A 27,894-nucleotide genomic window follows, 5' to 3' on the forward strand; every position below is an offset into this window, starting at 1 on the left:
CCAACTGATTTGAACGAACCTTCATGTCTCACATTTACATTTTTATAAAAAGTACAACTGAGTTAAAATGCTGCTTAACCTTCCCTCTTCCTCGTCTTCCTCCTCCTCTTCCTCCAGAAACGTTCAGAAGGAGGACCGGGTGCCCATGTTGGAGGAGTACCGGGAGTACAAGAGGATCAAGGCCAAGCTCCGCCTCCTGGAGGTCCTCATCAGCAAACAGGACTCCTCCAAGTCCATCTGACCCCCCAGCAGGGGGCGTCGGAGGACCGGGGGCGCCAATAAAACCTGAAAACTTTAAAAATCTTTTATTGGTCCAAAAGAACCTGAAGACGTTCGAAGCTGTCGCCATTTTATCAGAGTGTTTTTAACCAGGAAGTCGAACACACACACACACACACACACACACACACACACACACACACACACACACACACACACACACACACACACACACACACACACACACACACACACACACACAGACTGTTCTCGTCTAGTTTGGTTCTCATGTTGGACGTCTCGAACGTCCGTCACGCGTTGATTCACAGGTTTTGGGTGTTTTTGTTTTAAAAAGTATCCCGACACGTTGGTTCCCCCGAGTCGTCGGTTTCTCGCCGACGCCAGATTCACTCCCTCATCGGTTTCCTTTTGCCGTTTTGTCTTCGTGGAGCGATCAGAGGATCAGAGCAGGAAGTGACGAGGCGCCAGCATCTGGCTCCCGCCGCTTCTCCTCGCCGAGCCCAGAGCAGGAGGAGGTGGTGGAGTCTGGGAGGTGCCAACACTGCCAGCACTGATTTATTTTTTTAACAAAGGCAGAGAGAGAGAGAGCGAGAGAGGGGGCGAGGGCGAGCGAGGGTCCTGGGTTCGATTCCCTGCTGGCAGGTGGAATGAGGGCGGGAGGACGGGGCTTCGGGTTTGATCACAGGTTTGATGTACAAAAGATGTTATTTGCACAGCATTCGCCGAATGCAGCCCTTCTGTGTGTGTTTTCCTTTGTATTTCTAGAAACTGAGGCACTACTTCTATACAAATATAAATATATACTGTACATGAAATTTAAAAAACTAAACAAAAAAAAGAACTAAAAATTTAACACCCGAAGGAATGAATGTCAGAAACGTTTAAATTATTTCAAACATCACGTTTGGCCCCTTTGTTTTCTTTCCGGTTCATTACATTTGTGATGCCCTGAGAATGTGTTTTCTCTTTTTTTTTTTTTCTTTCTTTTTTTAATGCTGAATATTGCTAAAAACTATCATAAGCGTTCATTTGTGTGATACTGACCGTAATAAATACTCCTTTTGTATCTACTCACTACCTGTACAACCAGCCATCCTGTAATATAAGCTACTAGAAGCAGTACTGTAGTGAGCTTGCATGGCCAAACCACCACGTTATAGTATGAAAAAAACTAAACATGTATTGTTTCCATTGTTTGTGCCATGAAGAAGAAGAAGCAATAATAAAAGTTTTCTTTGTGTGGAGGTTTTTAAAATAAATTCATCAGGTCGTGACAGAGGTGAAGGGGCGTGTGTGTGTGTGTGTGTGTGTGTGTGAGAGAGACTAAACAATGTGATTGGAGTCTCCAGAGGTTTCTGTAGGCGCCGGGTGTGTTTGCCCTCAGTCTCGACTGGCAGGCTCGTCTCATTCTCACGTCTCTCTTTACATTAAGGAACCAGTTTCTCTCCACTGAGGGAACGTGCAGTGAAAGGTTCAGTTAAAGGAAAAAAGAAAAATACAGATTGAGCCTGCCAGTCGCTCCTCTGGGAATAAAACCCGCTGCGGCGTTTAAGCAGGCGCATCTCCAAAAACTTGCATTTTCATTTTACACGAGGAGTGAAACTTAAAACATCCTAGATTTAATATGCAGACTTGAGATCATTCAACCCTTTTTATAGTTTAATTCAATTCAACTTTATTTATGAAGCAGTAATTTTTGCTTCAGATTAAAGAAACTCTACGTTAGAGGCTTGAATCAGATGTTTAATCTTGTGTTCTTCATTGATTTTGTCACTTTTGGAGATGCACTTGCACACACACACACACACCTCAGCCCCGCAGTGTGTGATCCTCTGCAGTAACGTCTCCTTGACTTTTTTGTTTTTCTTTGTGTATTTCTTTTGATCGGAGTGTCTCACTCTGCTGACTCGGTGTGTTTTTACCGCTGCTCCACTGCTGAAAACCAAAATGTGTGTGAAGAGGCGGCGCTCCAGATTTAATCTGTGGAAACGAGGCGGCGGCGTCTCCACTTCTTAAACTCTCTGTTGGTGTTTCCCATTGTGTCTGCAGCACAGGTAGAACTCACCTGCGCCGTGTGTCTGTGTTTAATGAGCTCCATGTGACCCCCCCCCCCATCATCATCATCTCCTCCATTCTAATCCCATCCATATATCGTATGTATCTATATAAATGTCTTTTCTTACTTTGTGAATGTTTCTGTTTCTTCATTGACTAAAAAGGATGAGAAAATACAATCGGTAACAAAACATTGACACGTGAAAATAAACTTTACAAGCTTGCCACAACAGTTCTCCGGTTTCCTGAGTCCAGTCCCTCCAACTGACCCTTCAAACTAAAACCACAATATAAAAGAGTCTCTTTTTTTTTTTTTTTTTACTACAAATAACTTCAGGTTTTAATACTGGAATATGTAAATTCTGATTTTATATTTTACAAATCACACCTGTTCTTCTGATTTATTGAGAAATTGACATTCTAAGAAATGTACAAACCTTTAAGGTGTCTTAACTTCTTTTTTCATTAATATATTATATTTTAGTTCCGTGAATCAAATTCATATAAACAGTAAATAACTTGCATTTAAACCTAGTACTGGTGTGTTTTGTTGGGTTTTATTCCACTATAACAAACCTATTGAACAATTTGGTAAATGGCGCCCTCTGGCGGAAATCCGCAGTATGGCAGATATTCTTTTTAACTTTGTTTTTTAAATGTGCACTAACTCGCACCATTTTAAAAAATAATCATGAGAAACGTGAAAACCACTCACTAAATTACATTTTAATCATAAATGAAACAATTGAAATGTGTAAAACCTTGCTGTGTTGCGTTCACGTGACGTTTAAAGAGAAGGACACGACCTGATGAACACTCGCTTTTCGCGGCAGCACATTGATGACGTATGCTCCAGGTTCTTTGAACGATTGTGGTCAATTACTTCCCTTTAAACGGTTTCTATTGTCTCGTCTATTGCTGCTAAGCTCTTAATTACCATTTAAAGTACTTTACTGACTCGAAAGACGTACAAGAATCGTCCGAGAATCCCGAGTCGTATGGCCAGTGTTTCGGGTTAACTAGCGTCCCTGTTAACTGGTGACTTCATTTGGCGTCGCTTGTTGCTGCTCGTCACGGCAGAAGATTAAAATTTAAATAACACGACAGGAATCCGGAGCTCCGCTGACGAACACCGTTTAACCGCGTTTACAATCAATGTTTTAACGTGTCGTTTCTTTTCTGCGTCTGTATTTTCGCCTCGTTTGACGGACATGGCGGGTGAGACCTCGCAGTGATTTGGTCACCATTCAACACGGACACCAATAACTCCGAAACGTTTTTTTCTTTAGTCAATTTACCGCAAACAGCGAACAAAAGAACGCAGAAATAATGTCGCCGAGTTCTAAAGCAAATACGTTTAACGTCGACCCGAAAAACTGGCAGTTTGACTGTTTGCAGCACGAAGGATAAATCAATTACAAATACGTTTCACGTGTTGCGGCGAGCTGCGATATCATCTTATATAATGTAATTAATTTTATTTCATAAACAGATAAAGTAGAAAACTGACCTGTGGCTCAATCTGCGGCTGAATTTGTTCTTCTGTTATCAGCATTATTCTTTTTTTTTTTTTTTTATCTTGATAAAACACCTGGAGGTAACCAGGGAATACGTCTGTCAATCACATTTTGACCACGCCCACACCGGAAGTGCAGGGAAATCCTGATAAAAGAAATTGTGAAACTACAACTTTGATAAAAGACACATTATTAGACTTTATTTCAATGTAAAAGACAAATTATTCAAGTTAAATTAAACCGGAAATGACCACTTAATGTGAAACAAAGCACATGAGCTGACAGGAAGTTACTTTGGCAACAGATTTAAACAAATTAAACTCATATTTATAAACCCTGTGTGGTGATTTGAAGACCAAAAAAACCAACAAAAAAAGCGGATTCAGAGGACTTGAGTCCTTACAGCACTTCAATATTCAGAATGTTACAATCTCTTGAACAAAAATCCACAATATCAACAGTTTATGGTCAAAAAATAGAACATTTGCACTTAGTAAGAACATTGAGCTTCATCAACGTGAAGAAACGAGCTCACCTCAGGCGGTTTGAGTGTAAACTTCACCCTCAGTGAGATCGTTTTAACAAGAACAGACTGAATTAAATACAATTAGAAAAAAAGGCTTTAATATGATTTCATCCACTGCTTCTTTTTTTTTTTTTTATTTCATCTTGTCTTATTCAGAAAGATAGAAACATCCATTAGCTGGAGATGAGCTGCAGAAACAGAACAAAGCGGTGATTTAGAAAAAAGTTTGCATTTAGCATTGGATTTGTGCTCGTTTTCTTTGCGTTTCATTATAAAGTTGTGAAAACTCGGCCGAGAAGAATCACAAACAGGAAGCGTGAACAGAATGTCGTATAAAACCGTAAAAATCACTGCACTCCGGGTTACAGGAAGTATTGGGATTTTCCTCAATGTCAAGATAACAATTAATAAAAAAAAAAAAAAAACTATAATGAAGAAATGTATTTTTAAAAACAAACTTAATGTAGTTATTTATTTTATTTTTTTAAATTTCATACAGGGAACTGGGTTTTCCTCCATCAGATGAACTGAGATTCATAAAATGTCAAAATGTTTGATATTTAAAGATCCACAGAGAGAAATGAGGCGATGATTTGAATGCAGCAGCAGAAAGGACTGGTGTGTGTGTGTGTGTGTGTGTGTGTGTGTGTGTTGTCAGTTTGAACCTGTAAATGTCTCTCTGCTGTTCCCCCTCCCTGACGGAGGGTTCTACGCCCTCGGCTCAGGCTGGCAGGCTCCCCCTCCCGTCCTGTGCGGTTTTTTTTGGGTTTGACCTGCGGACGGCGTCGCCTGCCAGTCTGCGCTGAGGGCAAAGACAACCACAGGATGTATATAAGGTTGTTTTCAAGTGTAACGTGCAAAGAAATGAAGGCGTTAATTCCATCTGGTGCAAAATTAAAAACATTTAAAAAAAATTTTAAAAGAGAGAAATCAGTTGAAATGAAGGGAAGTCGTCTGCAGCTCGATTTCTTGATGTGAAATAAAACACGTTGTTGTTTTAACGTCGGTAAACGTCCTCGTCTACCTTCGGGGCCCCGGTCAGTTCGCTGAACTTCTTCTAAAACGAAGCGGTGCCACATTACAGACGTTAAAACCGAAAACTCCATAAATCCTGCAGCGCGGCGCTTTTCCTCCAGTGCTTCTCGACACGAACAAGAACAAAATAGTTCATCGCAGGAAAGTCGTCTGCTTCCGTCAGTGCAAGCGGTCGGTGCATCAGTAGTAGCTAGGGGGCGGCAGAGAGCCTTGAATTGCATAAGACGTCGTCTACATTCTTCACGTGGTTCTGGCAGGTTTGTGGAGACGGAGCGCCCCCCTGTGGCGGCTCCTGGTCCCGCCTCTTCTCTGCGAACGAGCCAATCGCGGGCCAGCCTGGCAGATTATTGCGGCGTCGGCGTCGCGGTGCGTTCGGGTGCCGTTCCGGCGCCGTTCCGGCGCCGTTCCGGCGGGTCTCCTGGCAGCTGATGCAGCTGAACGACCCGCCACACGCTCCTCCCTCCACGGCGACTCGTCTCGGCGGTCGCTTCCGTCTCGGGTCACAACGGCTTGTCGATCACCGCCACGCCTGGAGGAAGGAAACGCAACACAACAAGGACATGAATCAGCTAAAATTAAAAAAACAAACAAACAAACAAACAGGAGGGGTTACAATATCATGGAAAAGTTATTTTTTTCTTCTAACTTTTGCCCTCAGTTCTGACTCGCCGGATCATTTTCTCTCTCACACACACACACACACACACACCTTTACTACTCACCTGCACACACACACCTTTACTACACACCTGCACACACACACACACCTTTACTACTCACCTGCACACACACACCTTTACTACACACCTGTACACACACACCTTTACTACACACCTGCACACACACACCTTTACTACACACCTGTACACACACACCTTTACTACACACCTGCACACACACACACTTTTACTACTCACCTGCGCACACACACACCTTTACTACACACCTGCACACACACACACCTTTACTACTCACCTGCACACACACACTTTTACTGCACACACACACTTTTACTACACACCTGCACACACACACACCTTTACTACTCACCTGCACACACACACACCTTTACTACACACCTGTACACACACACCTTTACTACACACCTGCACACACACACACCTTTACTACTCACCTGCGCACACACACACCTTTACTAAACACCTGCACACACACACACCTTTACTACTCACCTGCACACACACACCTTTACTACACACCTGTACACACACACCTTTACTACACACCTGCACACACACACCTTTACTACACACCTGTACACACACACCTTTACTACACACCTGTACACACACACCTTTACTACACACCTGCACACACACACCTTTACTACACACACACACCTTTACTACACACCTGCACACACACACACCTTTACTACTCACCTGCACACACACACCTTTACTACACACCTGTACACACACACCTTTACTACTCACCTGCACACACACACTTTTACTACTCACCTGTACACACACACCTTTACTACACACCTGTACACACACCTTTACTACACACACACCTTTACTGTTCACCTGCACACACACACCTTTTAAAAAAAGAACAGGAGGGTTTACAATATCAAGGAAAAGTTATTTTTTCTTCTAGCTTCAGCTTTTTGCCCTCAGTTCTGACTCACAGGATCATTTTCTCTCATCCAGTTGTTCCAGATCAGCGACTTCAGAGCTTTATACGTCGTTCTCACACAGAAACCGAGACGTTAACTATGTTTCCGTCAGAGACGTCCTCTACGAGCAGACGTACCGGCGTAGCTGCGTCCGTTGCTCATGTTGGTGGGAATCAGGCTCCACTTGTCGGTGGCGGGGTTATAAAACTCCACCGAGGAGAGATTACAGGAGCCGTCGTCTCCTCCGATGACGTACAGCAGCCCGTTGATGGCACAGACACCTGAGACGAGACGTCAAGCTGGAATCAGATCCTTTGGAGTCGAAAGGTTTTGATGAATAAACGTAGCAGAGATTTTACTGACCTGCGTTCCTCCGACACATGTTCATGTCGCAGACGAGCCTCCAGCTGTTGCTCTGCGGGTTGAAAACCTCCACACTCTTCCTCACCAGAGGACCGTCATGGCCGCCGGCGGCGTACAGCTGCCCCGCCAGAACCCCCACACCTGCACACACACACCTTTACTACACACCTGCACACACACACACACACCTTTACTACTCACCTGCACACACACACACACCTTTACTACTCACCTGCACACACACACACACCTTTACTACTCACCTGCACACACACACACACACCTTTACTACTCACCTGCACACACACACACACACCTTTACTGCTCATCTGCACACACACACACACCTTTACTACTCACCTGCACACACACACACCTTTACTGCTCACCTGCACACACACACACACACACACACACACACACACACACACACACACACACACACACCTTTACTACACACCTGCACACACACACACCTTTACTGCTCACCTGCACATACACACACACACACCTTTACTGCTCACCTGCACACACACACACACACACACTTTTACTACACACACACACACACACACACACCCACACCCACACACCTATACTGCACACACACACCGTTACTACACACACACACGCGCGCACACGCACACACCTTTATTGCTCACCTGCACACACACACCGTTACTACTCACACACACACTGTTACTACACCCACACACCCACACACCCACACACCTTTACTACATGTTCCATCCTACCATCGACTCAAATCATATTAAAGTTTTCTTTTTCCTCCAGGAGCAAAAACTACCATGTATAGTGTTAAATTTTAATTGTGTGTCACATTCACCCTTTCACTCTCTCACACACACACACACACACACACACACACACACACACACACACACACACACACACACACACACACACACACACACACACACACACACACACACACACACACACACACACACACACACACACACACACACACACACACACCTGTTGACAGTGTTGATCAGAGTTGCAGGGAGAAAACACACACACGTTTATTTATGTTGCTGAGGATTTTCCACTACGTCACTAAGGGCTGTTCAGAGTTTGTCCACTGGGCGGCGCTGCCGAGTTGTTTTAACTCAAACCATGAAACTATAAAAGTGCTGAACAGATTTTTTAAAGATCCAAAGCAAGTTTTTACATTTTACACTTCTGACACCACTTTTCTTTTAGATTCTTAGAGTTTGTTGGGGTTTTTGTTGTTGTTGTTGTTTCAATGCTGTTCGTTTACCAACGGTAACACACTGAAACGTGTGTGCGTGCGTGCGTGCGTGTGTGTGTGTGTGTGTACCTGCTCCACTTCGCCGGGTGCTCATGTCGGCCACGTAGCCCCACTGGTCCGACCCCGGGTCGTATTCCTCCACCGTGCTGAGACACTGACGTGACGCTCCGTCGTAACCACCGACTGCATACAGCTTCCCTGGAGAGGAACGCCGCTGAGAACCATGACACACACACACACACACACACACACACACACACCTACCATCGACCACGCCGACGCCCACGCTGCTGCGCCGAGTGTTCATGGAGGCCACGTACAGCCACTCGTTAATCTTGTAGTTAAACACCTCCACCGTCGACAAGCCTGAAACAACAAGTCACACAAAACACAAACAAATGAGAAAAAGCAAAAAAAAGCCCAATGAGTTTTCATGTCACGGAATGTGAACTAAGATCTGGATCAAATAGGGGAACGCGAACACGCTGTAAGATCTGGATCAAATAGAGGAACGTGAACACGCTGTAAGATCTGGATCAAATAGAGGAACGTGAACACGCTGTAAGATCTGGATCAGAGTCCCGGGATCTTTAACAGATGGCCAAACGAAGCAGACTGTGACTGAAACCAATCAGATCAAAGATCAAACAGATCAAAGATCAAACAGAGCAACGCCAACAGGCATCAGAAAATAACCTTGTTTTTAATATTATGTAGAGTGACCATAGATGTAATGAATAGAATGTATCATTATTATTATTATGATTATCATGATTGTTGTTGTGAGAGAAGAGTGTTTCCCCCTGCAGATCTCAGACCAGATGAAAGGACAGAAGCGACCCACCGATACTCCCGTTGAACCCCCCCACGGCGTACAGGAGGTCCCCCAGCACGGCGGCGCCCAGCGTGCTGCGGCGCTCCTGCATGCTGGACACGGCGCTCCACTGGTCCCTCCCTCCGTCGTACACGTCCACCGTCCGCTCCCGCAGCGAGCTGTTGAACCCCCCCACCGCAAAAACCCGGCCGGCCATGGACACCACACCTGAGGAGCGGGGGGGACACGAGGCTCGCAACTCAGACACAAGAAGACATGAAATAAACAGCCGTCCATTGCAGTTTGTTTTATGGACGATGTTTCACAGGTAACCCCCCCCCAATCCCCCAATCGCAGTCCGTGATGTCATCAAATAACCACAACAATCAGGGACTACAAGCTGCAGCAGCAGCAGCAGGGCCATAGACCTATAGAACTAGAGTTATATACAGGTTTATGAGCAGGAGTCTACTTCTAAATTTCTATGTGTTCTGTCTTCTTCTGTGTTTTTGGTGTGTTTGGTGAGTCACAGCGCCCCTAAAGGCCTGGTTGTGTACTACAGGCCCTGAAGCCTCGTGTTGAGCAAAGTTCATAGTGACGTTGGGGAGAAAAGGGATTTTTTTCATGGTGTGGATCCAGATGTGTCCTAAGTGAAGCCAGCAGTCGCTAACGATCGCGGCTCGGCGTCGGCCTGAAGTGGACAAAGTTCTCAGGGGAGTTTTGAAAACGTCTCTCTGAGTGGATCTGCTGATTTTAGTATCTGACCGTCACAGTGACGTTCCCGTCGTGCGTTTTCAACAAATGAATCGGACGTATTGACATTCAGAGGCCCGTTTTGGGACTACAGAGGTGTTGTAAGAAAGCAGAGGGACAGGGGACCTGCTCGGCAGCGTCTGGACGGCAGGTCGGCCACCTGGTACCAACGGTCCTCCTGGAAGTCGTAGCACTCCACGCTGCGGATGGCTTTGGGAGCCTGACCGCCCACCACCATCATGACCTGCACAGCAAGAGTACCGTGGACTCAGAGGACTACGTCCCAGCCAAGAGGGGTTCCACGTGGGGGGGGGGCAGTGGCGGCCCGGTACCTTGGGGATGCTGATGGGCGTCCGCGGCCGGGTCCGGTCCGTCTTGATGAGGTGGCGCTGGTCGGCCGGCAGCAGGTGGTACTTCATGGCCTCGATCAGGAAATCCTTGCAGGTGTTGTTGTTCTTTATCAGAGCCTCTTCCTCCACGATCTGAACACGGGTTCACAAAACGGTTTCAGCTGACGCACAAAGAGTCGGAGTGCGAAGCGACGGAGGTTCCAGGACTCACCTGGACCAGGTAGTCCCGGGACAGGAGAGGCAGCCGGACGTGCTCCATCAGCTTGGGCATGAGCTCCAGACGAGCCGGCTGGTCGTATTTGATCCAAGTAATCATGGATTCAAACACCTGGAGGGGAAGAGGAGAGGAGTCGTTCTTCATCTGCAGCTTATCAGGATCGTTTTACCGTGACGTTTAGAGACGAGAAGCTTCTGGATCGTTTCTACTCCAACTAGTTAAATATTTAGTGGTTGAGTTTGATAAAAATATAAACGCACGAAAAAACTCAAGTACTTCATTTAATCAGACTTACATTTACATCTTGAACCTTCTTGGATTATTTTGAACTTTTATGATATTTTATCTGTAATTATTTAAAATGGATCAGTGTCGTCTGTATTTTAATGTCTTTTATTTCCTCGTTGAAACATTTGGAACTGTAAGAATGAAACTATGGAAGTGGAATAGAGAGATGAGCTCATGAGAATCAGGAAATGTCGATTCAGGTGGATCGGATTTTCATTGGGTTTAGAAGGAAACTGGTTCTCAAGGTAAAAGGATCTAAATGTGATTTGAAACCATTTGATGTCGTTTCATCGCTGCTCTGTGTTAAAAACCCTGTTTGTTATGTTTAAACCCTGTGACCCCCCCCCCCCCCCTCCTCCCCCCAGGAGACACAAAGGGCGAGTTTAATTTAAAATGCACATTTTGCCCACAGTACTCCAGTACTCACACCTCCTTGTGAATAAATTCGACCTTTTCAGGAGACAAAGGCCAGAAGGTGACCGAATGTAAACGAGCAGATGAACCCAGAGGCGCCACAACAAACCTCTTTCAAAGGCAAATCCACAACATTCACCCCTCCGGTGCCCCTCATGCATTCATTCACACGTCTTCACACCTGATGAATGGCTGAGAGGCCGGAGCTCCGAGACGCGACGCTCAACTGTTTTACCTGCAGAACCCCTGGATTCCCTACATCGGGGGGCGTCGTACCGTCATCCCAGTGATCTAATCCGGCCCGTCATGTCATTTAAAAAAAAATTTTTTTTAAGTATAAATATGACACCTGACAGAGGCTGATCTAAAAACACTAGATTGGCAAAAAATGACATTCAAAACCGCCCTTGGTCAGAATTTATTAATGCAATCTGTGGGGGTCACATAACGCAACACCTTTCACAATAAAGGTGTCCAATTTATGTGAAGTGATACTTTAGACACGTAAACTCAAAAAAAATGTTTCCAGATGATGACAAATTGTTTAAATCCTGAATAAAAATACGATATCCAGATACAGGCGACTGAGGGTTTTTTTTTTTTTTGCAAATATAATAATATCTGATTAACTTTAATATGTACATTTCAGAATAGACTGGCGAATTCTTGCAGTTACAAAAGAATCAAAAGAAGGAAAGACTTTGACATTTGTCCATGTTACATTGGACTTGTTGGGCCTCCAGAGGTCAGATCAGGTTGATGTGGCCCCTCAACTAAAATGACTTTGACACCCCTGCACTAGACGGTCGTACCGCCCACGTCCAGCTTCAACCTCATAATAACGCAAAAAAACTCCACTTCTCTGCTTTTCTTGGAGGTTTTTTGAGACTCTGACAGTTAGAATCCGTCCAGGAGACGAACGATTAAACAAGTATCAGTCAGTGTTTATGTTCTGAGTGGCCGGCTGCCACTAGGAGGAGCTGCAGAGCGTGTGTGTGTGTGTGTGTGTGTGTGTGTGTGTGTGTGTGTGTGTGTGTGTGTGTGTGTGTGTGTCTGACCTTTTCCTCAGTGGAGACCGTCAGCTTGTCACTGGAAATGAGGCTGCACACCTGCTGCAGGGAAAGTCCCAGAAACTCTTCACCCTGGACCACGTCAATGAAGTGCTGCTCTGAGGGAGGGACACACACATACACACGCACACACATGCACACACACACACACACACACACACACACACAACAACAACAACGACAATAAATACACACGGTATTGATCAAATTACTAAAAAGATTTCTCTGCTATCACCTCTCAGGCTCCGTTTACGCGACAACAAATACAAGTGTTTTTATTTTTAACCACATTAGGCGTTGAAACGTGAAGCGTTGTGGTGTAAACGGCGCCCGGGACAAAACTCGGCAGCGTTACCGGCGTATGCGTTGGCCTGGTTGAGGAGCTGCGTGCAGGTGTGCAGGTCGGCGAAGGCTCGGATCCCCAGACAGTTGGAGGGGTGGAGCTGCGACTGCAGGAACTCGCAGCAGACCTGCCGGACGTCCATCAGCTGCAGCAGGCCGGCGGCAGGCAGCAGCACCTGGGGGCCCAAAACACAGCCGCTACGTCACTTCTCCTACCCTACGACGCCGGCGGCGGCTGGAGAACATCTGCAGGCCGCGAGCCAGCCACTGATAAACTGATAAACTCAGGTTATCTTCTTGAACCAGAGACGTTTCTACTGTGAGGCCAGAGCGCAAAATCATGATTACTCTGCAACACACTGTCGGCTGTGAGAGCGAATGTTTTTTTAGAAAAGAAATGTGAAATTGGATAATTTCCCACGACACACCTGACGAGATCTGGAGGAAACACCAGTGTGCTGTGGCACAGTGGTTGAAAAACACTGGTTTCGAGGAACTCACTGCACCACCTTGAGGTCCAAAGTGGTATTACAGGGCCAAATATGACAGGATACGTTCCGGAAGGCTCTCTGCTGCCCCCTAGGGGAAGCCGTGCAACGATTTGGGAAGCTATAAAGTGGAATCATTTCAACGTCGAGCATTTCCATGCACTTCGTAAGGAGTTCAAACGTTTTGGGATTTAATGCAGCCGAGCCGGAATGAGGACCTTTGAATCCTGGAGACACGTCAGCCGGCAGGACAGCGAGACATTCTGTCCGTCTCCCCAGAGCAAAAACACTCTCAAGAAGCAAAAACAGGCTGGAGCTGAACATCACGCTACCGGACGCACACATCCAGCGGTCGGCCAATCAGGCGGCCGCGCCGTCAACAGAGGGGGGATTTCCTGTCGTCGTCCAGGAAAACTTCCTGCACTAATAATCAGCGGAAGTCTGAAGCCTGCAGCTGGTTGAAGCTGGACGCTCCCAGCTGAGACACGCCGGCGCTACACCGAGGTGAAGACGGAGGTTGGACACGACTTTCACCCCGTCGGGTTTCACCGACTCTTCAGGACATTAAATTATATGGGATCAATTAGAGATTGAATAAACTGAATAAAAATCATGTTTTTACTCTCTGATAGATTCATTTAATTCTTGATTGGTGTGAAAAAAGGTCCAGAAACTTTCCCTTCAGTCACAAACAGAACTCTGAGGAGAGCCCAGGTGTTTTTAGCTGCAGCTAGAAATTACTTATTATTATAATAATATAATAATAAGTAATTAGTATAAAAATTATTTATCACCGTCTGGGAATTTATTTATTTTTTAAACCAGGAAAAAAAGAACATTAATCATGTATTTTTTTAGTCGGTGACACTGCAGACAAAAAATTAAAAATTTTAACCTTCTTTTTTTCAGTTTTTTCTTTTTTCTATTTTTCTTTTTCCACTTTTTTTATAGAAAAAATTACTAATGAAATGAAAAAGTTAACTCCGAGTAAAAGTAAAGTTCCGTATATATTCTCATTTTTAAAAGACGCCTCCATTCCTCAAGTGTTTCGGAAAATGATGCACATTTTCATACCCTTTTTATTTAAATTTTTTTTGGATCCATAAGTTCAGCAAAGACATAGTTTATTCAACTAAATGCCGTAAATAATTCTCTTTATAATGAGTGAAAGCTGGAAAAAATGAAATCAGAACAGCAACTTTAAACTCGGGAAGTCTTCATTCAATACATCCCCCACTGTACTTTCACAATAAAATGTACATGACAGATGAAACCGTTTGTCTTTCAGGGTCCTGGTGGAGCTTCCAGGTCGCTCTCACACACACACACACACACATACACTCTCACCTGGACGTTGTCCTCCGTCACCTCGATCTCCGCCGTGTAGATGTAGTCCACCAGCTTCCTCAGCGTGTGACCATCCACCTCCCGGATCTCCACCTGCTGAGCTTTGCTCTCGCTCATATCGCCTGCAAGTCACGGGACAAAGCTATACGAACTGTGTGTGTGTGTGTGTGTGTGTGTGTGTGTGTGTGTGTGTGTACCTGTGAACATGGCACAGAAGTAGGGGCTGCAGGAGGCCAGCACCACCCGGTGAGCCGGCACCTCCACCCGTCCCGCCAGCAGCTGGACGTCACACAGCATCTTTTTACTGGGAAACAGTTGGGAGGGAAATGGACCTGGTTGTTTTGGCTCAATTAACCCTTTAGTGACGCTCGCCGCCCACACAGACAGATTTACACACACGCAACATGTTACGCCGAGGATAAATAATAAATAAATCACAACAGTTTTAGCTTCCAAAAAGTTGAGAAACAAACCGACACTTTGATCACGTTTCGTATTTATTCCAGGTTTTTCCCCGTCCAGCTGGCCTCCTCACCTGCGCAGCTCGTTCATCAGCTGGAAGGATTTCCTCATGTGCGTCTGGTTGAAGCTGAACATCCCGCCGCCGGCGGCGTCGTCCTCCGACTCGGCGGCGCACGGGGGGCGGGGCGGGGCCGGAGAGGCCGGCGAGGCCGCCACACTGCTGGGACGCCGCAGGACGTTAAGACCTTCCACAACTCAAACTGTTCAACCAAACTAACCTGGAACAAAACTAGAGTTTTTAAATGTTTCTTCATTTCTCTTGAGTTTTTTACTGAAACGAGAACCAAGAATCTAAAAAGTGTTGTTCAATGTGTTTGAGTCTGATTCATCACGTCAAAGGTAAATACAAACATCTGTAATAACGTTGAAGAAACAACAATTAAGCCTCAGTAAAGGAAATTCCAATAAAATTACTGTTTAATGCTCTTAAGAGGCCGAAGTGTTTTAACTGCTGCATTAATTTAATAATTGATCAGTGAACGTGGCTGAAATATCCAGGATAACATGTATTCTTTAATTCTTTACCACTTTAAAGTGAACGCATCAGATCGGATCACAATAATTAATTAATGCAAAAACAGCAATAGATCACTTTTTATTTCACTTTCTTCTCTGCTACATCTCCACCTCTCCGTCCTCCACCTCTCCACCCTCCACCTCTCCATCCTCCACCCTCTAACTCTCTGTCCTCTACCTCTCCACCTTCTACCTCTCCGTCCTCCGCCTCTCCATCCGCCACCCTCCACCTCCCACATCTCCGTCCTCCACCCTCCACCTCTTCGTCCTCCACCTCTCCACCCTCTACCACTCCACCCTCCACCTCTCTGTCCTCCACCTCTCCACCCTCTACCACTCCACCCTCTACCACTCCACCCTCCACCTCTCTGTCCTCCACCTCTCCACCCTCCACCTCTCCGTCCTCCACCTCTCCACCCTCTACCACTCCACCCTCCACCTCTCTGTCCTCCACCTCTCCACCCTCTACCACTCCACCCTCTACCACTCCACCCTCCACCCTCTACCTATCCACCCTCCACCTCTCTGTCCTCCACCTCTCCACCCTCCACCTCTCCATCCTCCACCTCTCCACCCCCATGTGATCCTCAGTCAAATCATAACATGGAAGAACTCAATCTTAACTTTACAGTCATTCTAAGAACTACTCAGTGTGCTGCTTTTATTTTGACGAGTAAAGTTTATGACTTGACGTTTAAGAAAAGGGAACATGAAAATTTACTTTGAGATAATAGATTACACTTAAAAAAAACTAAAAGACAAATTCATCAATTAAATAAAACCAATCGGATAATTTATAATTAGTTTATTTTCTTCAGCTTCTTAAAGAACATTTTACTCCCTCACAGTGTGAACTTGGATAAATACATCTTTCTCAAGCATTTTGCAGTGAGACCTTTTCTTCTTAAGCCTTAAGGAAACAATTTCTGGTGATTTTGTTATTTCTACTGCACTGACAGTGAAAAACAAAGGTGTGTGCAGATTACTTTATTGTTTAAACAGATCGGTGAACTTGACTGTCAGAAAGCAGGAAGCCTGATCTCCTCATGGAGGCTCAGTGGAATGAGTCAAATCCTTCAACCTCAACTTTGCTCCTCAGGTGGCGTTTTGTGTTTTAATTGGAATAAAATAGACACTTAATACCATTCCTTGTTCTTAAAGCTCCTCCAGGAACAAACATGACAATATACAGTTCATTTATATGAACATAAGTGAGTTTATTAGACTATTGAAAAAGATTTAAAGAGTATGTAAATAAAACTTCATGTGACAAAAGAGCAGATATTTGTGATCATTTCCCCAACATGCCTACTTCACAGTGTGTGTATGTTATACCTTATATTACCTTATATTACCTTATATTACCTTTAACAGGGATAAATAAACCAACCATTATAAAGATAAACTGATGCAGCACATGAGAGCTAAACATGGGATAATATAACAAACAACACATGCCCGTTAAATCACGTATATGCTTTTTTTTTTTTTTACTTTGCAAAATTCACACAAAACCCCTGAAAAATAAGAAGTAGATGAAATAAGTGATGTTTGTTTAGGTTTTAGCATTGCTAATCATTTAACTTGGCTCTAACACTCAGAAATCACACCAAGATTAACGAGTTTGACAAGAGCTGGTTTTAGATTATAGAGGCAGAAATACAGCTTATAAACACTGCGACACGATAACTTGTTATCAACTTGACTCCGCTGACGGGAGCTAAGCGGAGCTAACTGGGGCTAAAGGCTAACTGGGGCTAAAGGCTAACTGGGGCTAAAGGCTAACAGGAGCTAAAGGCTAACCGGAGCTAAAGGCTAACCAGTCAGCGGGAGCGGCGCGCCGGAGAAAGAGGCTCTCTGCCCGGCTGCCGCGGCTTCACGTCCCGGGGATCGTGGCGGCGAAATAAATGTTAGCCGACAGACGTAAAAGCTGCGTGAATCTCAGCTTTTACAGAGTATTCCTCCCCCTGAAAGCTGAGCCAACTCACCCCAGCGACACAGCGTCCATCCTCCCGGAGTCAGCCACCAGGCGGGCATGAGCAGCAGGGCAGCCGAGCAGGAGGGCAGCAGGGGCCGCAGAGCGTCAGTCAGAGTGACGCTTCACCCTGGAGCCCAAGATCGTCTATCAGAACCCGGACATCCAGAGTGACGGGTCGAACTCTAGTTTCAAAAAAGTCTGTTATTACTGTGATTTATTATATATATATATATATATATATATATATATATATATATATATATATATATATATATATATATATATATATATATATATATATATATATATATATATATATATATATATATACACACACACACACTGAAAACAAAGAAACTCATAAACTTATAGAAACTTCCCAATATTGCATTTATAATTATCCCAGTAAAGAAAACAGGAGAAAAGCATCCGATGTATGAATTATTTCGAGATATTGTATTTTGGATTTTATGCTTTGCCACTCAATTTTCCTTTTTGTCTTTTTTTTTTAATGTATGTGTTTTTATTGCTCTCTAATTTTACTCGCCTTATTTCTGTATCTATCTTTCTGCTCTTATTGCTGCGAAAGGTGCTATATAAATAAATTATACTCATATTCTACTTACTTTTACATCTTTTTCACTAAATTAAAGCTGAACTGTAAACAAAGCTAAACAACTGGTACAACAAAACTTTCACAACTTGTTTCTTCGTGTTGACTGAATATTAAAGTTGATCCTCTTGTTTGGTCTTATGACTTGAAATTGGATGTAGATTTGAATGTTCGAGAGTCACTATCAGAGGATTTGCAGCAATAAATTAAATATGTTCATACTGTTTCACATCTGTACTCTGATTTATGAAATTATAAATGAATGCGATGTATTGAATACTCCCAGCGTCTCATTGACGACGGGTTAAAGTTACGTTACGGCTGCTGACCACCAAATCACAAACTCACACAGAGAACAATGTTGAAAAATATAAATATATTCTACTATAGAAATAACCTGTAACATCTGTTGGACTCACTGGTTGGAGCTTTACGTCACATCAGGTGATTGGATGGATCATTTAAGATGTTTTTTTTTTTTTTATTGTGTAAATACTGGTTGTAAATAACTGCAACTATTGAGGAGAGATTCAAGCAAAATCTGACAAAGTAAATATCTGAATTATAATTATTTTATAACCACTTTAAGACCCAGGGAATTACTTGGAAATTAAAATGTTAAGCTTTTGACGATGGATGGGCTTTAAAAAGGGATTTAATGCAGTTGAGCAGTTAATGCTACAGAGTAAAGAAGGTGTTTTATTTACTCCACCAGTTTTACCGACATACTGTTTTTCTATGGTAACTTATTTTCTTTGTCACTTGTGTCTAATATTTTCATCCCACTCGATCCGTTTGGGGTTTATTTGCTGATTTTACACAGATATTTGTAACGTTTGAAAGAACCAGTTTATTTACTATTCGGAAAATCAACATAGTAAGAAGATTTCTTGCACAGATTCTTTACACGCTTGAGGTCAAGAAGCAACTGTCAGTTTGTTTTTTCTTAAATAACTAAGTGTTTGACTAGGAATGTGTTAAAGGTCATTAAATGTCACCTCTGATGAAGGTTTAGCATACATGTGTATTTTAAATTCTTCCTGCTGTAAAATACCAGAACAATGATTTATAACCGCCTTCCAGCTAAACCGGTTTCTTAATGGAATCTGTTGCAGCATGAAATCATCCAAAACACACAGTTCCCTCCAGAATAAGAGTTAATATCTACACTAGTGGGTTGGTTGTTTTTAAACCGCTGTTAGAAGAGCGTGCGTATGTTTTATTGATAAGTTCATTTTAACCACCATTGCGAGGGTCGGCCAATTTAAAATGGCTGAAGTGGGATTTCAGTGACTCCACCGCCACCTGGTGGCGGATTCGTGAAGTGAAAGGTAACGGACAGAGATTAGATTTGATTTTCAAAACATTAAAAACTTTAATAAAAGCAGAGTAAAACATACGGGTGAACTGAACATGGATTTTCAAACAGTTTTAATCTAAATAAAAAGAAATGGGACGGGAAACAGAAAGTAATTTTACAGTCCGCGACATTTCTCCCAAAAAAAGATACTCTGCCTCGAAAAATGGTTTTTTTTTTTAAAAATGAGAAAGAAAAAGGAAAAAAAAAAAGAAAAGAAAAAAATCAAGAAACTCAAGCAATCGAGTCTCACGCTGCCTGGCACTGCCACCAACTGACTTAAAACCCTGAGTTCGTGATGCAAATAAATCAAAATATAACAAGACAACTGACTGGTTTGCAAACAGAACAAACTCAATTCCGAGTCAAGAAGCAGTGACCGACATGGATTACAAATGGTTCAAAACAAATCCCCCCCAAAAACAAAAACAAAACAAAAAAACAAAAAAAAATTCAAAACATACAGTTCAGTATTTCACAATTCTTAGTAGTAAAGTCCATAATGTGGAATAAGAGGACAGATGGGGGTCCGGGTGGGGGAGCTGGATCCAGAGGACAGTCTCATTCATTCGGGTGGGTGATGGGCACTGTTCCCTTTAACTCAACTTAACAAAGACCCCTCACCCCACCTGGGCATCGGGTAATGTGTGTAATCAAATTTTCAAAACGAACATTATCACCTAAACATGAAGAGGAATGGGGGGGTCGGGGAGGCCTAGTAGCCCCCGCTGTACCCACCACCCCGGCCGTAGCCCCCGCCGCCGCCGCCTCTGTTGTAGGGAGCCCCGCTCCTGTAGGAATAGTTGCCCCCCTTCATCGCCCCGTAGCTGGAGTGCTGCTGTCCATAGCCGTCCCCAAAGTCCCCGCCGTTACTGTACCCGCCCCCCATCTGGCTGTCGTAGTCGTCGTAGCCCCCGTAGCCGCCGCCGTAGCCGCCTCCTCCGCCGCCGTTATATCCGCCGCCGTAGCCGTAGCCTCCTCCGTAATTGCCGCCGTAGCCGCCTCCATAGCCGCCCCCTCTGCCGCCGCCATAGTTCTGCATCCCCCTGCCGCGACCTCTGCCTCCCCGGCTGCCGGAGGACATCTCCTGCTTGGTCAGGGCCTTCTTCACCTCCACCTTGTTGCCTTCGATGGTGTGGTACTTGGTGAGCACCGCCTTGGTGGCGGAGTCCGTGTCCTCGAAGAAGACAAAGCCGAAGCCGCGCTTCCTGCCGGTCTGCTTGTCGGAGATGATCTCGGCCTTCTCCACCACGCCGAACTGCGAGAAGTAGTCGGTGAGGTTCTCGGCCTCGATGTGGTCCTTCACGCCGCCGACGAAGATTTTCTTCACGTTGGCGAGGATGTCCGGGTTGTTGGCGTCCTCCCGCGCGATGGCCCTCTTCAGCTCCACGTTGTTGCCTTCGACGACATGTGGCTTGGCCGCCATTGCTGCGTCGGCCTCCTCCGGCGCGGAGTAGGTGATGAAGCCGAAGCAGCGGGAGCGCCCGAGCTGCTGGTTCATCACCACCACGCAGTCGCTGAGCGAGCCGAACTGCTCGAAGTACGACCGCAGGCCATTCTCCGTGGTTTCCACGTTGAGCCCGCCGACAAAGAGCTTGCAGAGTTTATTCGTCATGATTTTCTTGTGAGGACCGTCTCTTCTGCTCCTCTTCTTCTTCAATGGACGACGTCTGGGCGGGACCGCTCCACTGCGCTGCTTTCGTAAGACGTAGCGGCCGCTGATTGGCCCGCTTGAACGCCAGGCTCCCGCCCACAATGCGCGCGCGAGCGGTTCGTTCTTTCGCGAAGCCGCCTTCACGGTCGCGTCGGGAACTTTTAAGATTTTTCACCAGACGAGCTCGTGGTCGATTTTTAACCGATTGTTTTCGCGAATCGAACGCTGGCGTTCGCTTCCAGCAGATGCGAATGATCAATAGTTACTGTATTTAGCGGACGCGGCATCGCGGACTCTGCCCTCCGCTCGTGTGCCGCACAATGGAGCTCATCTGTCCGGGTTTCCATTGAACCTCACTCCGGCCACACAAAACCCTCTTTTTAACGTTCTGCAAGCAAAAGCAAGCCTCCTCGTGCTGCAAAAATACTGCTCGATTCCAACATATTTCTTTAGAAGCATTTATTGGCAACACGGCAGCCCAGTGCATGTAAAACATGTAAACGTGTATCACATGTAAAAAAAAAAAAATAAATGAATAAAGAATCAATCACCTCCATTTTGGACGTGAAATGCAAAAATAGTGAGACTTAAATAGAAGCACATTCGCTCCTTCCCTGTGTTTCATCAATTATTCAAAACCGCAGATATAGTTTCACTGCAACGTAGAGAGGACTGGTTTCATTGGTGTAAAACCGGTTTTACCGGTACAGGAGCAATAAGGAAGAAACACGAGGGTCACCCCGACCTCCTGCTGTGTTGGAACTGTAATGGCTTCTCCCAGCGACAACTGGAGAACACACTGTTAATACACCAATTCCGTCATTGAAGTGTGTGATTTATCAACCAGCGAAACTGTCAATAAATAGAATAGAAACTATATAGATTCTCAAAAAAGAAAGTATGTAGCTGCTTGTGTGAAGAGCAGTTTGGGACTCAGTGTGTTGGGAATTGATAATAAGCCACAGTCACTCCCAGATCAGCAGATATCTGATAATCTGCAGTCTTTGATTTATCTTTAAAACTATGATCCAAATCATTTGTAATATATCCCAGTTAAAAACAAAAATACAAATGTAGGCTACTGAAAGCCCAAAACAAATCTCTTTAGACAGCTTCATTCCAAATTCAAGTGCCAATCACTTTATCAAGCCTTCAGGTGTAGCTGCTAATAGTTAATAGTTGGATATTTTCCCTGTCCGAGAAGAAGCTTATGATATTTACAAGTGTGCCTAAATGTGCAGTTTAGGTTGAGACTGCAAATGTTTGAAGAATGAAATTCATTCCTCACACTGAGGACACTTCCTGGTTCCAGAGACGTTTTCCCTCCAAAATAAGATCCGGGTCATCACTGCCTCCACAAACCATAAAAACACGTTTCAACCCGTTTCTGATCACCTGGAGGAGCATGAACACGCTTTAAAGTAGCACATGGAAACAAATAAATAAATACCAACTGCCAGTTTGTATAAAAATATAGATATTTATTAAGGGATCATAAAGACTCCGGCCACCATATATGATCGTCTTTTCCTAACGGAGGATCAGTAATGATCAAGCATCATTTAACCTATAAAAAAAAAGGCAAGAAAAGCAACAGTAAATTCAAACTCATCACATCAACATGCTTCTGTAACACCTTGAGCATCACACTTCGGTTGAATTAAAGTTTTTTTTTTAATGCTTTCAGCTTCACAAACTGACGGGACGTCAGGAATCAAGTCTTCTGACTTTCTGCTCTGTATAAAATGGTTCTATTCTCTGAACCCACTGCTCTTAGTCACGGCGCACATTGAATTTTTATGTAAATGTTTATTGCAGTCTTCTGCAGAATTTGTAATTTCATTTATTCTCATGACATCTGTATACGATAATCTTTTTTTTTTAGCACCATTGGATGAGAAACGGTTCTATTGTACAAAAGCACAATGACTATTAAGCTTAATTTTACATTAAGTGCAATTTATTTGACGCCCGGGGTGTGACTTTACGTTCCACCCGGGATTACTACACCTAGAAATATTTATAAATATTCTCTTTGGAGAAATCATGCTCATGTGAACAAGCTTTTGATATTTTGATTTCCAGTTACACGTGGTCAAATGTTTCATACGTTTGAAGTTTCAAAATGCACAAATATTTCTACTAAAATTAAATTACCAAGTTTGAAACTTCCAATTTGTGTCGTAAAAGGATTGTTTATTAAATGTTAACTTTATATACTTCCTGCACCGACTTCTTTGATTATTTTCTATATTCACGTTTTATATTTACTTTTCCAGTTCCTCAGGTCTGAAATTGGTACTGAAGCCATATAACTGCATACCATACCCACTTTCTCCTCCTGACGTTTCCCTTGCTGCAGAGAAATCAATTAAAGTCCTTTATTCGTCACAATCATAACTTTACACTGTATAACAGTGAATCACCTTTCATTCAGTGTGTAAACTCATTTTAGTTGAATTGATTTTTATTTTGTTGTAATGAAGGATTCATGGCTTCGTCGAGCCAAAACTGCAGAAAAACCTACCGTCAAGCCATAAATCTCTAACCTTGAATAGAAACCAGATGCAAAGACCGCATGACAAATTATACAACACGTCTTCGAGATCCTCATTTAATGCTGAAAGCCACAATGGAAGCCAACAAGACCTGATAAAAATGTAAGATTTAGACAAAATATCGTGACGATCTGGCCGCTTCAAAACCAAACTACCAAAACACACGGCAGCATCATGGTTCACTTTCCCCTGGAAAAAAATCAAACCGTTCACAACAAACACATCGAATAATAAAAAAAGTGTTTCACAGTCTGGGAGCAGACTGAGAAGTCCATTTGAAAACTGACTTCACCTGAGGGGGAGAAGGCACGGCCACTCCAGTCTCCCCCCGTCAGCGTGGAGACACAACACCCCACCATTTCTGGGGTGAGGTCCTCATGCCCAGGTTACCGTAGCAACCTGGAGGAGATGGGAGAAAAACCAGAGTGAGAAAATGCACCACATGAGATTTCAGAGGGAGACGCCAGTCTACTTGTTCCACCATCTCAGTGAATTGTGGAACAGAACCTGGGTCTCCTTCCACCCACTAATAATAGCATTAAAGTTAAGAAAAAATTAACATCCCACCCCCATTTGTTATTTTAAGATTAGCTATATACGTAGATATATAGATATATAAATTGATATCAAGATTAAATAAAGGCACACGTGTGCATACATGGTTGACCAACACAGAGTGAAGACAGGTTGATTTACATACCTAGGTTGCTGGATGTGGATATCCTAAAGAGATATTTCAGAGTCCTATCACAATCGACCCCAGGTAATGAACAGGGTCCTGATGTAGCCTACAAACAAACTGCTACGGCTATTTTGGCTGGGATAGCCTACTGGAATACAAGTAAGAACACCTAAATGTAAGGAATAATCAAAGATAAATAACAGAGCCCTCATGTCCACATAGATTAAAATATTCAAACGTAATAAAGAGAGAAAATGTCAGAAGGCATTAGCAGCATCTAAAAAGTGAAATCAAGTTTAAAAAAAAAAATGTTTTTAAATCAAAGTTAAAGAAAACAACAGGTCACACCCTACAAAGCCTACATGCATTGGCTGTGGGTAGACTACAACCATCGTGTAACCGGTTCACCCACCTGAAGGTAAAGGGTTTGGCATGATGCCATGCAACTAAAGATCAACAAGGAGGCCATAAACCTGTGGATGAACTGGAAGCCTGGTTAAATAAGTAAGATAACTAAGCTAAGTGGTATAACGTTTTATTTAAAATGAACATACATAAGCATACCAAAGTGTTTTAACAGTAGGTTTTGTTCTCATGAAACATGAAAGTATACAATATACATTAGATATTGCTACAGATAATGGAAAATGAACAATATTTAGACTGAAGCTATCGCTAAGTGTGAAGTTTGAATACAATATGGGGGGGAAGGAAACAAGGAGACTGGATCCTGCAGCGTCACTGTCCTGTCTTTGCTTATTGACCCAAGTTGAGTAAATAACACAAAAGAGATTTCATCAGTTTATAGAACATAGCTATGAAAAACCACATTAACATGCTTTCTCGTCCTCGGTACATTTAAATCACACTAAGTTTACTCCAGAACACAAGTCGAATCTCGTTGCTTAAAAATGCAAGTATTAAAATAACGGTCGAAAATCTAAATAAAAAAAAAGAGAGAGAGAGCAAAAAACAAAACAATCCTACATCAAAATGTCAAAAAACAATGAGTGAACGCAAATAAAAAATAAATCCAACTCTGAGCGACGACAACTACACGCCAGCAGCGTGGGGGACAATAAGGGGACCATTAAATCTTCGTTGTGTGTGTCCTAGGAGAACCGCAGAGCTGCTGCTTTAAACCAGGTGTTCTGGGAAGTGACCTTCCTACCTGTTTGGCTTTTTGAGGGTCTGTGACTCTGCCATGGTGGGATTTCACGACAGACGCCCAGTTACTGACTTTGACTTATGACGTCCAAATCCCGGCTTGGTGGTTGTGTGGGTGGGGAGGCGGGTGGGCATTCTGTAGCAGGGTGGTGGAGGTGGTATGGTTGGTGTCCCGTCTAGTAGCCACCGCCGTAGCTGCCCCGCGAGTACCCACCGCCGCCGCCGCCGCCGCCTCTGGAGTAGGGCCCGCTGCTCCGCTGGCCTCCGAAAGGCCCGGACTTCATGGGCCCGTAGCCGGAGGAATGCTGACCGTAGCCGCTGCCAAAGTCGTTGTAGCCGTTTCCGCCACCGTAGCCGCTGCCCTGGTCTCCGTAGCCACCACCATACGGCCCTCCGTACCCTCCGTAGCCGCCGCCGCCGCCACCGCCGTAGCCACCGCCATTTCCGTAGTTGTAGTTTCCGCCATAATCCCTGCTGCCGTAGCCATTTTGATTCCCCCTCATGCCGCGGCCCGGCCTGCCTCTGGGAGCCATGGAGTTCCTGTTGGCCGCCTGCATCTCCTGCTTCGTCAACGCTTTCTTCACCTCGACCTTGTGTCCCTTCACGGTGTGGAACTTCACCACCACCGCCTTGTCTGCCGCGTCGTGGTCGGTGAAGTACACGAAGCCGAAGCCCCGCTTCTTGCCGGTCTCCTTCTCCGAGATGACTTCGGCCTTCTCGATCTGCCCGTACTGCGAGAAGTACTCGCTCAGGTGCTCCTCCTCGATGTCGTCCTTCAGCCCGCCGACGAAGATCTTCTTGACCTTGGCGAGAGCCTCGGGCTTGTTCGCGTCCTCGCGGGCCACGGCGCGCTTCACCTCGACCGCGTTGCCGTCGACGGTGTGCGGCCTGGCCGCCATGGCGGCGTCGGCCTCCTCCGGGTTGGAGTAGGTGACGAAGCCGAAGCAGCGGGAGCGCTGCAGCTGCTTGTTCACCACGACCACGCAGTCGGTCAGCGTGCCGTACTGCTCGAAGTGTTTGCGCAGGCCATCGTCGTCGGTGTCCACGTTGAGTCCACCGACGAAGAGCTTGCAGAGCTGGTCGGTCATTTTTTTTTTTCTTCGGTTTAAATGGCGCCTAAAAACAACAGGCCGAAACAAAGCGCAGAGCTCAAGATGGAGGAGGGGGGTGAACGCAGCTGAATTTATAACGTTCCTCCTGTGACGTCACGACGCGTGCCCGACGTCTTTTCCGGTTCGCTCGTCTTTCTTTCGTAACCCGAATAGCGTGAAATAAACAAGAACAAAAAATAAACACAGAAGTATTTACATCATATCGCATCATAATTCGGTGTTCGGGAACACCGTCCTTTGAAAATATTACGCAAATCATCATCATATTAAAAAATCGATCACATATTGAAATTTAAACATGGCGTCCTGAGACTGAAACTAACGTAGTAATTAAATTACCGGTACAAGGAATGTAACGTATCATTAGTCCAGACTAATTAAACATATACAATTGTAGGAACCTTTAATCAAAAAATTATTCCTGCTTTAACATCCAGTTTGTTACTAAGAAAACGAAAAAAAAGAGCGAAATACCAGTTTAAAAATTAAAACAACAATCTGGAATTAATAATGCTGTGTCACATGAGGTTTTACTCTACAGGCTGTATTTTAAATTGGCATCTCGTTTAAAATGTTTTTTTTATAATTTAAAACCAGATAGACTCATGTTTAGTTATTTGCAATTTAACAAATTCTAAAGTTCAATTATAGTTACTGTTGCACAATTATAACAATTCCCTGTTTTACATGCCTTTCTTTCTTGAGTGACACCAAAGACGCTGCATTGGAAATGTGGCCTCTTTGAAAATCTACCTTGCAAAGAATGAGGATTAACCATGAAGGGCAAAGCGTTGGTTGCAAGACGTAGCGTAGAACAGAATTTATCCTTTGAATAAAAGTAATTGCTGTTTCTAATTTACTCGCTCTGGATCGTACTGTTCCCTGGGTGAATCAACGTATTGAAGATATACACAGATAATTATCAAATCGTACTTTGTGGCAAGAGGGGACTGTCACCGTTTTGCTAAAATGCACTAAAATGCAATTCATGTTTT

General features: G+C 44.3%; 4 protein-coding genes across 5 annotated transcripts in view; 1 reads left to right on the top strand and 3 right to left on the bottom strand.

The window, feature by feature from the left end:
* fam13b (family with sequence similarity 13 member B) overlaps positions 1-2,516 on the top strand; it is a 52,875-nt gene extending 50,359 nt beyond the window's left edge. The window contains 1 exon segment of the mRNA XM_080502213.1: positions 118-2,516. Within this exon segment, the coding sequence (XP_080358339.1) occupies positions 118-241 (124 nt within the window). The 3' untranslated portion in view covers positions 242-2,516.
* Positions 2,517-4,058: 1,542 nt separating this feature from the next.
* Positions 4,059-25,003, bottom strand: klhl3 (kelch-like family member 3). 2 transcript variants are annotated; one of them, XM_080502215.1, is made up of 16 exons: positions 24,231-25,003; positions 17,767-17,938; positions 15,276-15,419; positions 14,938-15,044; positions 14,741-14,862; positions 12,919-13,081; positions 12,552-12,661; positions 10,786-10,902; positions 10,557-10,706; positions 10,351-10,468; positions 9,502-9,699; positions 8,922-9,023; positions 8,727-8,855; positions 7,382-7,522; positions 7,156-7,299; positions 4,059-5,902 (listed from the first exon to the last, which is right to left on the bottom strand). In XM_080502215.1, the coding sequence occupies exons 2-16, from the start codon at positions 17,784-17,786 to the stop codon at positions 5,874-5,876; spliced, it is 1,794 nt and encodes a 597-aa protein (XP_080358341.1). In that variant the 5' UTR covers positions 17,787-17,938; positions 24,231-25,003; the 3' UTR covers positions 4,059-5,873. The 2 variants fall into 2 exon arrangements, with proteins under 2 accessions (XP_080358341.1, XP_080358340.1); XM_080502214.1 differs by having other exon boundaries at positions 15,276-15,422.
* LOC308134470 (heterogeneous nuclear ribonucleoprotein A0-like) lies at positions 19,726-21,815 on the bottom strand. Its single transcript, XM_080502218.1, has one exon. It carries the CDS (start codon positions 21,339-21,341, stop codon positions 20,442-20,444), a length of 900 nt encoding a protein of 299 aa, XP_080358344.1. The 5' UTR covers positions 21,342-21,815; the 3' UTR covers positions 19,726-20,441.
* A 138-nt stretch (positions 25,004-25,141) lies between the features above and the next one.
* Positions 25,142-26,925, bottom strand: LOC308134469 (heterogeneous nuclear ribonucleoprotein A1-like). The gene has a single exon (XM_080502217.1). The coding sequence runs from the start codon at positions 26,873-26,875 to the stop codon at positions 25,964-25,966; it is 912 nt and encodes a 303-aa protein (XP_080358343.1). The 5' UTR covers positions 26,876-26,925; the 3' UTR covers positions 25,142-25,963.
* Positions 26,926-27,894: the final 969 nt, after the last annotated feature.

This window comes from Blennius ocellaris (assembly GCF_963422515.1).
Source record: "Blennius ocellaris genome assembly, chromosome: 9".
Taxonomy (NCBI): domain Eukaryota; kingdom Metazoa; phylum Chordata; class Actinopteri; order Blenniiformes; family Blenniidae; genus Blennius; species Blennius ocellaris.

Bases quoted from the DNA above. Each gene is read 5' to 3' on its own strand.
- klhl3 (XM_080502214.1), bottom strand. From the start codon at position 17,786: ATGGACGCTGTGTCGCTGGG. The intron at 9,700-10,350 runs GTCCCCTGTCCC...CCCGCTCCTCAG, and splicing joins GTCCAGACGCTGCCGAGCAG to GTGTGGTGTCCATGGCCGGC. The intron at 5,903-7,155 runs GTACGTCTGCTC...TCCTTCCTCCAG, and splicing joins CAACGGACGCAGCTACGCCG to GCGTGGCGGTGATCGACAAG.
- LOC308134470 (XM_080502218.1), bottom strand. From the start codon at position 21,341: ATGACGAATAAACTCTGCAAGCTCTTTGTCGGCGGGCTCAACGTGGAA.
- LOC308134469 (XM_080502217.1), bottom strand. From the start codon at position 26,875: ATGACCGACCAGCTCTGCAAGCTCTTCGTCGGTGGACTCAACGTGGAC.